General features: G+C 43.4%; 1 protein-coding gene across 1 annotated transcript; it reads right to left on the bottom strand.

The window, feature by feature from the left end:
• Window positions 1-2286: 2286 nt before the first annotated feature.
• Window positions 2287-11720, bottom strand: TEX36 (testis expressed 36; the record flags this gene model as incomplete). Its single annotated transcript, XM_082604497.1, has 4 exons — window positions 11567-11720; window positions 4931-5062; window positions 3586-3666; window positions 2287-2583 (listed from the first exon to the last, which is right to left on the bottom strand). Exons 1-4 carry the CDS (start codon window positions 11615-11617, stop codon window positions 2287-2289), a joined length of 561 nt encoding a protein of 186 aa, XP_082460623.1. The 5' UTR covers window positions 11618-11720.
• Window positions 11721-14141: the final 2421 nt, after the last annotated feature.

The following is a 14141-nucleotide window of genomic DNA, read 5'->3' on the forward strand; positions in this document are numbered from 1 at the left end:
TAGGGACTGGAAGTCAGGGATGTGAGGGAAATTATTTTTCACTGTTTAGTTTTATTTTCTTTGAAATTTTCCCATGTACATATACTTAAAAATATATATCTTAGGGGGAAGAAAACCAGGAAACTATGAATATAAGAGAATATTCTTAATTAGATAAAGGTTATCTATCTCAAACCCACAACAACAGTCAGACATCAGAGTGACACATTAGAATCAGTCCCATTAAATTCAGACATAAAATAAGGATATGTACTATTTGTGCTAATGTTCAAATTGTACCTGGTACAATAAGATGAGGGGGAGGTATAAATGCTAGAAATGATAAAAATGATCACTTTCACAAATGGTATAATTATCCACATAGAAAATCCAAAAGAATCAACTGAAAAATTATTCGAACTTTTTTATTTTATTAGAATATTTTTTATTTATTGTAAGAAGTTTATCCAGGTAGTCAAATAAATATAAGATTCACATACAGAAATCAGTAGCTTTTTTATGCATCAGACAAAACCAACCTAAAAGTGTAACTTAAACACACACACACACACACACGCATTCAAGATAGACACATTTCAAAATATACAGGAATAAACACAGAAAAGAAACATACCATACTTATGTAAAAAAAGTTATAAAGCTTTACCAAAGAACATAAAATAAGATTTGAATAAATGGGGAGATACACCATGGTATAAAGATGTCAATTCTCCTATAAATTAATATCTAAATTCAGGGAAATTCCTATCAAATTGCCAGTGGGTTTACTTGACAAGCTTATTCTAAAATTCATCTATAAGAAAAATATTTAAATAGAAACAAGAAAATTTTGATATAGAATGATGGTGACATTGTTCATTTAAAGGGCAATATTAATGGCCCCTGAGTGGGAAAAGATGGCCAACTTCACTAATAATCAGAGAAATGCAAAATAAGAAAATAACAAGATACCATTTTTTTGTCCTTAAGTATCCTTAAATATCTAAAAGATAATTTGAGGGGGGAGAGAAACAGAAACTCACAGATACTGTTGATGGAAGTTTAATTGGTCCAGACTGTTTTGAAGGTGGTTTGGCGGTGTTTATTAGTACTCTGTGCCTATGGGCCAACTTGGCACTAAGAAGGTAACTTTCAGAGATGACTCCAGAGCACATTTAAACATGCACCCAAAGAGCCTGATAAAGCATGTTCATGTAGCACCATGTCTGACAGCCAAAAGTTAGACACAATTCAAAGGCTCATTAGTAAGATAGTTTTTTAAAACATGGTACATCCATACTAGGGGATACAGTGCAGTAGTTTACTCATACTGACACTGCAAGAACTTCAAGATCAGTTATGCACTCCAAGAACATATGTACTGTGTAATACAGTTTATGTTCAAAATTTGTACGTATTAATAGTTATGCACATGCATGTGATTGTAAAAGCACAGAATAAAAACAAATGGTTAGGGACTTCCCTGGTAGTGCGGTGGTTAAGAATCTGCTGCCAATGCAGGGGACACGGGTTTGAGCCCTGGTCCAGGAAGATCCCACATGCCACGGAGCAGCTAAGTCTGTGCGCCACAACTACTGAGGCTGCGTGCCACAACTATTGAAACCTGAGTGCCTAGAGCCCATGCTCCGCAACAAGAGAAGCCACCACAGTGAGAAGCCCGTGCACTGGAAGGAAGAGTAGCCCCCACTCGCCACAACTAGAGAAAGCCCGTATGCAGCAATGAAGACCCAACACAGACAAAAATAAATAAATTAAATAAATAAAATTTTAAAAAATGGTTAGCTTACTTCTGGGGACAGGACAAGGATTAGAGATGTGGTGAAATCAAAGGGGACTTCTGCGTTCTCGGTTTGTTTGAAATTTCAAGATGAAAATGTAAACCTATATTAAGTATGTAATTTAAAACCTCTCCCAAAAGTTAATGTGGCAATTTCAAAATTTAAACACATTTTTGTTTAAAACACATTCACTTAAAATGTGTATGTCATCACGTATCTTTATTTTATAAGGACCTGAATATTTTTCAACCTTATTAAAACCATAAAAATACTTTAAAGGTGGGGGAGTGGCAACATTACTTGTTGCCTTTCTGGTTTCTCTATATAAGGACTTTATGTTATCACTGCAAGAAAACTTCACCTCAGCATTGAGGCACATACAGTCTATATTCTCTAATCCTAAACAAATCTTATGTCAAACCTCAGTGCTGTAACAGAAAATACATACTTTTAGAATGTGTGATGAAATAACAATATTGCAAAACTCATCAAGAATCTTCTGGAAGGGTTAGGGCTCCAGTGGAGAACCAGCCTTTTTGTTAACCATGAACCTTACTTTTGGATTCTTTTTCAAATACTCTGTATAGCTTTGCTGGGGAATAGATTTAAAAGTGTTCCATAACTCATTATAATGTCTTGGAAAGCGTCTGAAAATTGGGACCACCACGGCTTCCTGACAGACATATGATATTTGGTTATTTGAAAAGCCATCAAGACAAGATGGAACATAGTCACATGCCCAAAGATTGAAATTTCTTGAAATGTGTTGCCTTTTTTCTAGGGAGATCTTCTTACGTCCCAGGCCCTGGAGAAGAATCACAAGAAGGTTAGGAGAAAAATATTCAAGGTCACACAGTTCGGATGGTCTTTAGTAAAACCACCTTCATGACATCCTATCTCTAAATGCACAGTATGACCACCCTTACAAGAGACATCCTTTATCAACCTGTTGAAGGCTATAAATTGACACTCACAACATCCTGGTTCTCGCAGCCTTCCACTCCCACCAAGAGGACTGGACTTCTAGAGACATGGGGGGCAAAACCAGAGAGACCACAGCCTGGACTCCCTGGGACCCCAAGTAGGTTCTCTGCACCCAGGTGGCTCCTCAGCATATCCACCCCAGGCTGCATCTCCAGCACTCAGTGGGATGGTTCTTATACCGAGAGATCCAAAGATTCTTTCCCATCCCAGAGGATTCCCAATGAAGAAAGCAGCACCTTTGGGTCTCTGATCACAGGCTTCCTCATCAACTCTTACAAATGTGGCCATTAGAAAATTTTAAATTACATATGCGCTCGCAATCTCTTTTCGTTGCCCAGTGCTTTGTTATCCACCACTAACCAGTGCTATCAGACTTTATTTTCTTCAGTGTTGGGGAAACACCACCTCCGGAGAATAGACAACTGCAGTTATTAGGAAGTCCTTCTTTATATCATGTAAGCTCCCCATCCATTCCTTTGACTCCTCATGGATCCTGGCTCTGCCATCCAGAGACACACATAGGCAATCCGTCCTTCTCATGACAGATTTTCACAAGAAAGCTCACAAATGAGACAGTTTATGGGAAAGCACATTGATGAGCATGAAATTCACAAAAACCTAGGCAGAAGGAAGGCTGGTGCAGATTTTGAAAGCTACGTGGGACTCTGAGAATTTTATGCTTTTTTCCCCCCTGGTAACCTGTTATGAGGCTTTAATCTTGTTCCAATTTTGAGGTCAGTCCTCTATCTTCAACACGTCTCAGAAAATCAAAAGCCCTAATGTCGCTCCTCATTTTTTTAGCAACTTGGAGAGAAATACTCACAGAGTCGAGGTAGAGTCCAGAGTTCTGAAAGCTGTGACGATTGTCGTGTACAGAGAAGGGGAAGTTGTTATTTCCTGCTTGCTGGAAAAGAGCAAGGGAAGAGGTAAAAAGGCACACATCAGAACCCCAGTATGTTTCCAGAACCCACCTACAGTGGCATGGAAGGAAGAAGGAGGAGGCAAAGTGACCTCTAAGTAAGAACTAAACCCATCAGGGCGTCCCTGGTGGTGCGGCGGTTAAGAATCCACCTGCCAATGCAGGGGACACGGGTTCAAGCCCTGGTCCAGGAAGATCCCACATGCCTCAGAGCAACTAAGCCCGTGCGCCACAACTACTGAGCCTATGCACCACAACTACTGAAGCCCGTGCACCTAGAGCCTGTGCTCCACAGCAAGAGAAGCCACTGCAATGAGAAACCCATGCACCACAATGAAGAGTAGCCCAGCTCGCCGCAGCTAGAGAAAGCCCTTGTGCGGCAACGAAGACACAAAGCAGCCAAAAATAAACAAATAAAATACATAAATTTATTTTAAAAAAGAAGAATTAAATCCATCGACAGCAATGGCACACACGGCACAGGGCGAGGTCCTGGGTGTGCGCATCAGCTCAAGGCTTTGAAACTCAACCTTATTGCCAGCGTGCTGAAAATCGTAAAAAATTCTCTTTAAAACATCTTATTGAGAGACAAGGAAGGGAAAGTCTGTAGGCATGGAATGGAAAGCTGGAAAAGAATTTTGAGGCCATCTTCTTCTTCTGCCCAATAAGGATCCTAGTAGACCAGAGCTCTCTGGTCCGTGGCGGCTAAATGTAAAGTTAACCCTGTTTCTCCCTCCGGCCACTTCATGCCCCTAAAGTTGCTCATGAACTGGCCAGCAAGGAAGAACGTGCATGTTAAGAACTCTGTCCACAGGGACTTCCCTGGTGGTCCAGTGGTTAAGACTTCGCCTTCCATGCAGGGGGTACAAGTTCAGTCCCTGGTCAGAGAGCTAAGATCCCACATGCCTCAAGGCCAAAAAAAACCAAACACATAAAACAGAAGCAATATTGTAAAAAATTCAATAAAGACTTTAAAAATGGTCTACATCCAAAAAAAGAAATCTTCACAAAGCAAAGAAAAGAACTCTGTCCATAGAGGAGCCTAACTTTATTGTCTGGACCAGAGGTATTTCCTTCTAAAGACTATTGGAGGTATCGTACTGACCGGTGTATGAGGTAGGATGCTACCAGAATTTAGGGGTCCAGGGAGGGCAAGCGAGCAGTTCCCTCCGAGAAAGAGTTGTCTGGTGCCAGCGGTACCACCCCCTTGAAGAGCCAGGGGGGCACATGGCCAGCCCTCAGGACTCACCTTCTCCCGCACTTTGTAGAGCAGCGGTAGCTTCTCCTCCACTTGCCGAGATAAACGTGGACTATTGGACTCTTTTAACATGGTACGTGTGATGGATTCTGGTGTCTTTTGCATTAGTCCAATGTGAGGGAACTGGAAAAACAGCACACGCCTTGATTAAAACCAGACACATCTGAATCTTTAAGCCAAGTATCAGGGCTTCCTCTGTAAAGGGATTAAAATGCAATTTGGGTGCTTCTGGCATGCGATGGAAATGGCATAATTTTTGTAATTTTCAAGTATTCTTTCCAAGACAAAAAATACTGTCATGGCCCGAGGCCACCACTGCCGGTTGTTTCAAGTTACAGGGGCCACCCTGCTGCTCGGAGCCTGGAAATGTTTCCGAGGCCTGGTGAGGAGGGTGTGGCCCCGTGAGAGGGAGTTGATGTGCTCTGAGGAGACAGAATGCATTATTTGAGATCTTCCTCGTGGTCAGGGAGCTCTCTGCACTTGGGGCCAAGGATTCAGCCCATGTTCACGGGGGTGAGCCAACCTCCTGCAGGTATGAAGTGGACCTTAGGACACGGGGGAGGGGAGGACAGAAGGGTCGCATTGAGTCTCCACGGAGAATGGAGATTGGAGAATGGTAGAGGGTGGGAAGCTTATTTGGATGGCTGGGGGTGGGCTTTAGTATCTCTCTATGAACAGAAGAGAAGGAAGCAGGACTGGGCCTAGGGAGGCAGTCCCCACAAAGGCCTGGACCAACCCCACAGGGAGCTCTAGACATGGGTGCCTTCTCAGAGTCAGACTGATGGAGTGAGAGGACTGGGCCCTTGTGAGCCTTTGTCCATCAGTCACTGGGTAGAAGAGGACGGTGGGGACCCAGGAAGTGACCTTGGGGCAGCAGCTCTTTTCAGCCAAGGAATATCTAAGGGTGGACCTCCCAGGCCACACTTCCAGCAGCTGCGCAAGCAGTCCACCCCTGAATTCCCCCTGAAGAGGGATGTGGGTGGTGCTTGACAGCCACTGTAGCTCACCCCAATTTTATATAAACGGCACCTCTTAAAAGCCACCCCAACAAAGTGGACTTTGAAGCAGGGATCTCAAGGAGAGGAATATGAATGGAAACTACAATACCAACAGAAGGCAAGGCCCTGACTCTTAGTGAAAATTCCTGAAAAGGGAGGAAGCATAACGTGGTGGTGGGTCACAGACAGTAGACTGAAACGCCCTGAGACCAATCCCAGCTCTCTCTCCCACGAGGTCAGCCTTCCGCAGGAGACTTAATTTTTCCAGGCCCCAGTTTCTTTATCTGTAAAATGGAAATAACAATACTTATTTGATAAGGTAGATCTGATTAAGAGAGAAAATGCACGCACCCAGAGAGTGTTCAATAGCTGTTGGCAGGTTCTATTTTTGCTCACAGCTGTCCCCTCCCTTGTCACCAAACCCATTGTCACACCCAAAGCCAGTCCTTCCTTCTCTTTGGGATTATAATGATATTGGCTAACACTGCCATTCTCTCCCATTCTTTCTCAAGTCATGATATAACTGCACATATAAGTATGGCTTTTGTTTAATTTCTGCACAAGAGTGTGTTTAGTATGCTACTATTTATGTCAAAAGGTAGAGAGATTATGTCATCTATGTGGTATACTTGGTGGGGCATTGTTGGCAGAGAAAAGGAGAACCAATCATCCAGATGACACATAGCCTCAGGGGGATCTTGTAAACTCAGTGCTGAGTGGAAAGAAGAAACAAAATGAGATCTATAGCCCAACACCATTTATGTAAATAAATAATCCATGCACACAAAACAACAATACATAATTTACAAGAACTCATCTCAGTACAAGAACTCCCATTATACACGTGTGAATAGCTGCCTGTGGGGCGAGCAGAGTAGGAACAGGGATCAAGGGCAAGGAGACAACCACACAAATCAACACACCATCATGTGGACAGGCTCCTCCATGGCCAAGCGACAGGGTCACCTCGGAGGAGGGCACCAGGGAAGGAAGAAGACTTTTTTGCCATGGTTTATATGTTTCTTAATGAAATGCATCTATTAATTGTCTCATTTTCCCAACGAAAATAATTGTATTTGTTTCTGATTAGAGTTATAATACATGCTTATGGTTTTTAAAAGTTCAAACAATAAAGAAAAACATAAGGAAGGTAGTAGAATTCCCGTGAAATCCCATCACTCTTTCCCCTTAACTCTTTTTTTTGTTTTTTGTTTTTGGCTGTGTTGGATCTTCCTTGCAGTGCGCGGGCTTCTCATTGCGGTGGCTTCCCTTGTTGCAGAGCACGGGCTCCAGGCACGCAGGCTTCAGCAGTTGTAGCATGTGGGCTCAGCAGCTATGGCGCATGGGCTTAGTTGCTCCGCGGCATGTGGAATCTTCCCGGACCAGGGCTCGAACCCATGTCCCCTGAATTGGCAGGCGGATTCTTAACCACTGCGCCACAGGGAAGTCCTCCCCTTAACTCTTTGGTGACCAACTTCGTCATGCATCCTTGCGCAACTGTACACCCATATATATGCATAATTTGCATATATAGGATCGTATTATAAATGTGGCTTCAAAACATAAATTTATAAAATTATAAATGTGACCTTTTTATTTATTTATTTTCCTGATCTCTGTTTTATTCTTTTTATTATTATTATTTTTTTTGTGGTACACGGGCCTCTCACTGTTGTGGCCTCTCCCGCTGCGGAGCACAGGCTCCGGATGCGCAGGCTCAGCGGCCATGGATCACGGGCCTAGCCGCTCCGCGGCATGTGGGATCTTCCCGGACTGGGGAACGAACCCATGTCCCCTGCATTGGCAGGTGGACTCTCAACCACTGCGCCACCAGGGAAGCCCCTGTTTTATTATTTTTTTATTTGAATTTTATTTATCTATTTTTTATACAGCAGGTTCTTATTAGTTACCTATTTTATATGTATTGTGTATATGTCAATCCCAATCTCCTAATTCATCCCCCCACCCCCACCCACCCCGCTTTCCCCCCTTGGTGTCCATACATTTGTTCTCTACATCTGTGTCTCAACTTCTACCCTGCCAACCGGTCCATCTGTACCATTTTTCTAGATTCCACATATATGCGTTAATATACGATTTTTTTTTTTTTTTTTTTTTTTTGCTGTACGCGGGCCTCTCACTGCTGTGGCCTCTCCCGTTGCGGAGCACAGGCTCCGGACACACAGGCTCCGCGGCCATGGCTCACGGGCCCAGCCGCTCCGCGGCATGTGGGATCTTCCGGGATCGGGGCACGAACCCGTGTCCCCTGCATCGGCAGGCGGACTCTCAACCACTGCGCCACCAGGGAAGCCCCTGTTTTATTATTTTTTTATTTGAATTTTATTTATCTATTTTTTATACAGCAGGTTCTTATTAGTTACCTATTTTATATGTATTGTGTATATGTCAATCCCAATCTCCTAATTCATCCCCCCACCCCCACCCACCCCGCTTTCCCCCCTTGGTGTCCATACATTTGTTCTCTACATCTGTGTCTCAACTTCTACCCTGCCAACCGGTCCATCTGTACCATTTTTCTAGATTCCACATATATGCGTTAATATACGATATTTGTTTTTCTCTTTCTGACTTACTTCACTCTGTATGACAGTCTCTAGGTCCATCCATGTCTCTACAAATGACCCAATTTCGTTTCTTTTTACGGCTGAGTAATATTCCATTGTATGTATGTGCCACATCTTCTTTATCCATTCATCTGTCGATGGGCACTTAGGTTGCTTCCATGTCCTGGCTATTGTAAATGGTGCTGCAGTGAACATTGGGGTGCATGTGCCTTTTTGAATTATGGTTTTCTCAGGGTATATGCCCAGTAGTAGGATTGCTGGGTCATATGGTAATTCTATTTTTAGGTTTTTAAGGAACCTCCATAGTGGCTGCACCAGTTTACATTCCCACCAACAGCGCAGGAGGGTTCCCTTTTCTCCACACCCTCTCCAGCATTTGTTGTTTGTAGATTGTCTGATGATGCCCATTCTGACTGGTGTGAGGTGATCCCTGATTGTGGTTTTGATTTGCAATAAATACCTTTTTATAATTTAATAGTAACTTTTGGCTTCTGTTTCCTTCCCCTTCTTGTCACCCCCACCAACAACCCAGATGACAGTGACAGCATAGTAATGACAACAGGTCTAGTATAACCCTTTACAAACACCCGTACCTACAAAAGGGACTGACACTCTTTTACAAAAATTGGACCATATGATACATACTAGTTTACACCTTGCTTTTCTCACTTAACAATATACCCCAGAAATTTTTCAAAATCAACCTATACATTGCTAATTCATCCTGTATTATATATTTTTTAATGTTTTTAAACAATTTTTAAGTAAACGTAAATAATACGGAGGGCCTCCAGACTCAGAACCTTTCCCCTTTCCCCTCCTCCAATCTGATTTTCCAAGTTATGGAAAATCAGGCCAAGGTGGAGAGTTTTTCTACATCACGAAGGATCCCTCTCACCAGCTAAATGACAACTGACTTGAGTTCATTTGTATTCTGCAAGTCTGTGGACTAAATCACTGTAAAAAAAAACCGCTCTAGCATTTTAATTTCGCTCTTTTAAAATATATATTTAATGGCTATAACATGATAGCTGTGAAATAAACCCTTCTGTTAGATATTGTAACCGTGAAATACAGCTTTTTAACTAGTTGGCAGTGAAATTTTTGCTGCATTCAATCACTCAATGACTGAAATATTAAATAGGAAGGTGAAAGTGTGTGCAGAGAGCCTCTTCTACCTAGTAACAGCCAGATTACCACCAGCAAGGTCAACTGCGAAATGACTGTCACCTCTAATGTGGCAATTAGTCTCCCAAACGGGCTGCTGCTGACGCAAAGCCAACAATTTCTTTAATTTTCCCAACAATTTACTTTGGGAAACTTCACGTCAGCATGATTCTTTTTATACTCTTAGGTGCCGGCAGCAGAAAGGACCCACACCAAAGGCTCCCCACTTAAACTGGGCCCAGGTACATTCCTGGGACACCAATAGGAGATGCAATGTCTTTCTCGATTTCTGCCTTAAAACAGAACCCTGACTTTGTTTGGGGTGGCAACATGGTTGGTTAAAAAATACCCCCCCAAACTCCCTTGCGGCTAAATTGGCCATGTGACCAATTGAAATGAAAGCAGAAGTCTGTGGGTGGGGCTCGTGGGAAAGAGACTGTTTCCCCCAGAAAAAGGGGCCGACTTAGCTGACAGCTGCCTTCCATCTATTTATCCGTTGACTTTCCTCTCATTTATCTGCCTGAGGTGACACACTGCACTGAGGATGACAGGACAGGAGGCTGAAAAGAACCTGGGCCTTTGACAACGCCCTAGGGCAGCTGTACCAGCCCTGAACCGCCTCCCTCTGGACTGACTGTTACTAGAGAAACACAGACCCCTGTCTGGATAAGGTACCGTAGTCAGCTTCTTATAATATTCAGTCAAACACAGCCCTAACTGATACTGTAGGTGATAAAAAGAGGCCAAGCTATTTAGTCTGAGAAGCTTACGTTGTCTCTTCCTAACCAATTAGTGTATGTAGTTCACCTTATTTCCCATTTTACTTTGGCTGCCAGGAAACTCAGAGTCAGATGTTATATCCAAATAGCTACTGTTTAGGCCATATGGCCTGCATATCCATGTGACATATTTTCCCAGTCTCAGCCTCTTAAAGTATATTTAAACTGGTTCTGAATTCTTATTTATATACACTTTACTACTTTATTGTGAATATTTTCCATTCATTACTTTAAATCTGTGAAATGGAGCAGGGTATACTAGAAAGAATATCAGTATAAATATATATCCCTTGGAATCTGTGGGGGATTGGTTCCCCCTATCCCACGCTGTGGGTATCAAAATCTGAGGATGCTCAGGTCACTTAGTTGCCCTTCAGTATCCATGGGTTCTGCATGGTGGACATATATACATATATATGTTACATATATACATATATTATATATTATCTATATAATAGCTAGCAAGTATTGAGTGGTTACTATGTTTCCATTGCATTATACTAAGCACCTTTGTATGAATTATCTCATTAATCCCCACCATGGCCTCTAACCTTAGTACATTATGCTCCCATTTAACAGAAGAAGAGACCGAGATTTAGAAAGACTGAGTTGCTTAGGGTTTTTAAAGCCTTCAGGCCCAAATTTTCCAAGATGTTTTCCATTTTTCTTTTTCCTTTTAAACAAACAAATTAAAAAAATTTTTTTTTCTATGTATTACTGCCCTAGAAGAGGCTAGTACCACAATTTTCTCTGATACAACCAGTGGGGAAAAGAAAAGACAAAGATAACCAGCCTCATGGAGTTTATATAATAAATTATATAGTATGTCAGAAGATAGATGTTATAGAAAAGAGAAAAAGCAGAGCACACACCAATTACTGCTTAGGGAACAGTCACAAGTTGCCAGCCTGCTGAGCATTTTATACTCAGATTAATTTCATTTGATCCTCCCAAGGATACTATGAGATTCCCATTTCACAGATGAAGGAACTGAGGCTGGGTGAAGTGATTTGTCAGACGTCATACTATGGTAAGTAGCAGAAGTGTCCTGACCACACCCACGTGGCCTGAGATGAGAGAGGACATCAACCTTCTTACCCATCTTCCATCCTTGTCTACAGGTGGGTTGAAGCGTCTCCCTTTGGCCATTTTCTGCAGGAAGCTGAAGGGGGCTGAGGTTGGCTCTCTTATCCCTCTATCGCCTCATGAGTTCTACACCTGGGAAGCCACTCCTCCTTGCTCCTGACCTTTAATTCTCAGCCTCTACCAGGAGGGGAAGTCCGGGAGTGGTCCCTGTTGTCATAGCATCAGAGCCCATGCATCACAATGGGGGAGGAGTGTGGGTCTTCCAAGCCCCCCAAGGGCTCTTGCCTCGGGTCCCTTGCAGCTGCCGCTCCCCAGTGTGTAAGCCTCCAGGTCCCAGGTGAGGAAGCCATACACACAGATCACACAGGTGTGGACCAGACAGTCTTGAGACAATGGCGAACTCTGTACCCGCCAAATCCTCTGATGACTTCTGAGTTGAATATCCTCAAGGTAACCATCTATTCCAACCTCTTAGTTTTCAGAGAAGTGAGTTGACTCTGCCTTGTCTACACCCAGCCAGGACTCAGGCCTCCCCATGTGCTCCTTTCCTGGCTGCCTGCACGTCCCAGCTCACTCACTGTGACTCCCCTACCGCACACTGCTGAGGCCATGAGGAAGCAGCAATCATGAGTAGTTATTAAATACCGGGTGCTGTGCTGAGTGCTTTCACGTGTTTTACTTTTTCTCCATGAACCTTTGGGGTTTACAAATGAGGAAACAGAGCCACGTACCCAGTGGAGGGGGCGCCGGGTCACGGGACAGCTCCAGGGCTCGCAAGCCTTTCGAGGGCCACCTGGCATCCCCCAAGCTGCAGAGGTGGCTCCTGAGAGCTGGCCTTCCTCTTGGGGCCCGGACACTCAAGTCCTGCCTCACTTCTACTCAGTTACGTGATTTCTGCTTTTCTTTCCCCTCCTCCCTCCCTCCCTCCCTTCCTTCCTCCCTTCATTTCTTTCCTTCCTTCCTTTTTAAAATTCTGTGTCTTGACAATTCTCTTGGCTACTCCATGTGAAAATAAGAGTAAACACCAATGGGAGAATCTGTCCAACTCTTTTTTTTGCTAAGAAATTGTGTCCTTAAGCCCCTCTTCCCCTAATCATCGACGAGGGTGTCCTAACAAGAGTTTCTGTGTTAGTGATATGGGACCTCTCCTCTGGCCAGCACCGACGGCCCAGAGAGCTGTGTTCCTGGATGAGATGCCTGAGGTGGGACACGGACTGAAACTGAGCAGGTGTTAGTAACCATCTCCACCTACAGATGAGGAAAGGGAGTCTCAGAGAGGTGGAGGGACTCACCCACAGTCACACAGCTAATGTGTAGCAAAGTCCAAACTAGGACCCAGATGTACTGAGGCCAATTTCAATGCCAGCATCAAACAGGATTCGTTTCACTGCACTTCCCTGACCACATTAAATTATCGGGCAGTGAATTTTCTAGGATTGCTTTTAACTCCCTTTCTTTAATCTGCATGAAACTGGGCCTCTTAGCCAGGATCCCTCCCCACTGTGAGCTCTGGCAGGCCAGGGGTCAAATGACTGCCATCATGTGCTCCTCCAGTGGCCCTCCTTCCCCAGCAGATGTCATGCCAGGGAGCTCTGCACAAATGGAGGGGAAGGATGAGTGCAGAATGCTGCTTCTCCCACATGAAGAGACTGAGAGTAAAGCAATAAGGAGGGAGGGAACCGAAGACTGAGACTAAAGCCCTAGACATGGTGCCATTTCCAAACCATAGTATTTCACAGACATTCCCTGTGTCTCCACCGATGGAGCAGAAAATCCTTTAGATCTAAAACATCGTTTCTAAATATATTCTGCATCTCCTCTGTATTTAGTCTTATGCTCTATTAAACAAGGTATACAATCACTAGTTAAGGTGTATTCCAATTTTCCCCTTTTGAACGACTGTTTAAAATTCTAAAAAAGTTGTCCAAGAAAATCAAAAGCAAATAAAGAAAACCCAGCCAGGAAAAATGAAATTCAATTTTTCTTCAGCTAGGATTTCCTAGCTCCAGATTGGGGTGGGGTTGTTCATGGTTGATGTTATTCTTTTCAGAGGTTTGAATTACTGAGCTGAACTTGGAGACCCATTCTGAAAACAAGTCCTGTAGCACTCAGGGCACTAAGATCACTGGGGCTGAGAACACCGGAGGGTCAAGCTCCATCCTGCTTTGGGTCTTTGCACGAGCTGGGCCCTGCTCGGAATACAGTGATGCAACACCGCCTGTTAAAGGTAGCTGTGAAGGTGGTGCTGAGACATGGGCGTGTTCATTCAACAAATACTGACGGAACACCCACTGTGTGCCAGCACTGTGTTCAAACAGTGGTAAGACAATCACCAAAATCAATTTTTCATAAGTAGTAAATCATGGATTTGCCAATACATCAGGTGACTAGGACCCCCAATTATTGATTAACCAAAAATTATTTTCAGTGAGTTATCTACAACATTTGTACCTAATTGTTCCACCCAATGTATTTTTCGAAATGACAGCTGTTGTGTACTTTGACTTTTAGATCTTTTACATCTGAAGTGTTAAGGACCTTATGAAAAGCAGCTGTGCCTATCTCTTCCACGTGTTTTCAGTGCACT

The sequence above is a fragment of the Mesoplodon mirus genome, assembly GCF_964341445.2.
Source record: "Mesoplodon mirus genome assembly, chromosome: 2".
NCBI classification, from domain to species: domain Eukaryota; kingdom Metazoa; phylum Chordata; class Mammalia; order Artiodactyla; family Ziphiidae; genus Mesoplodon; species Mesoplodon mirus.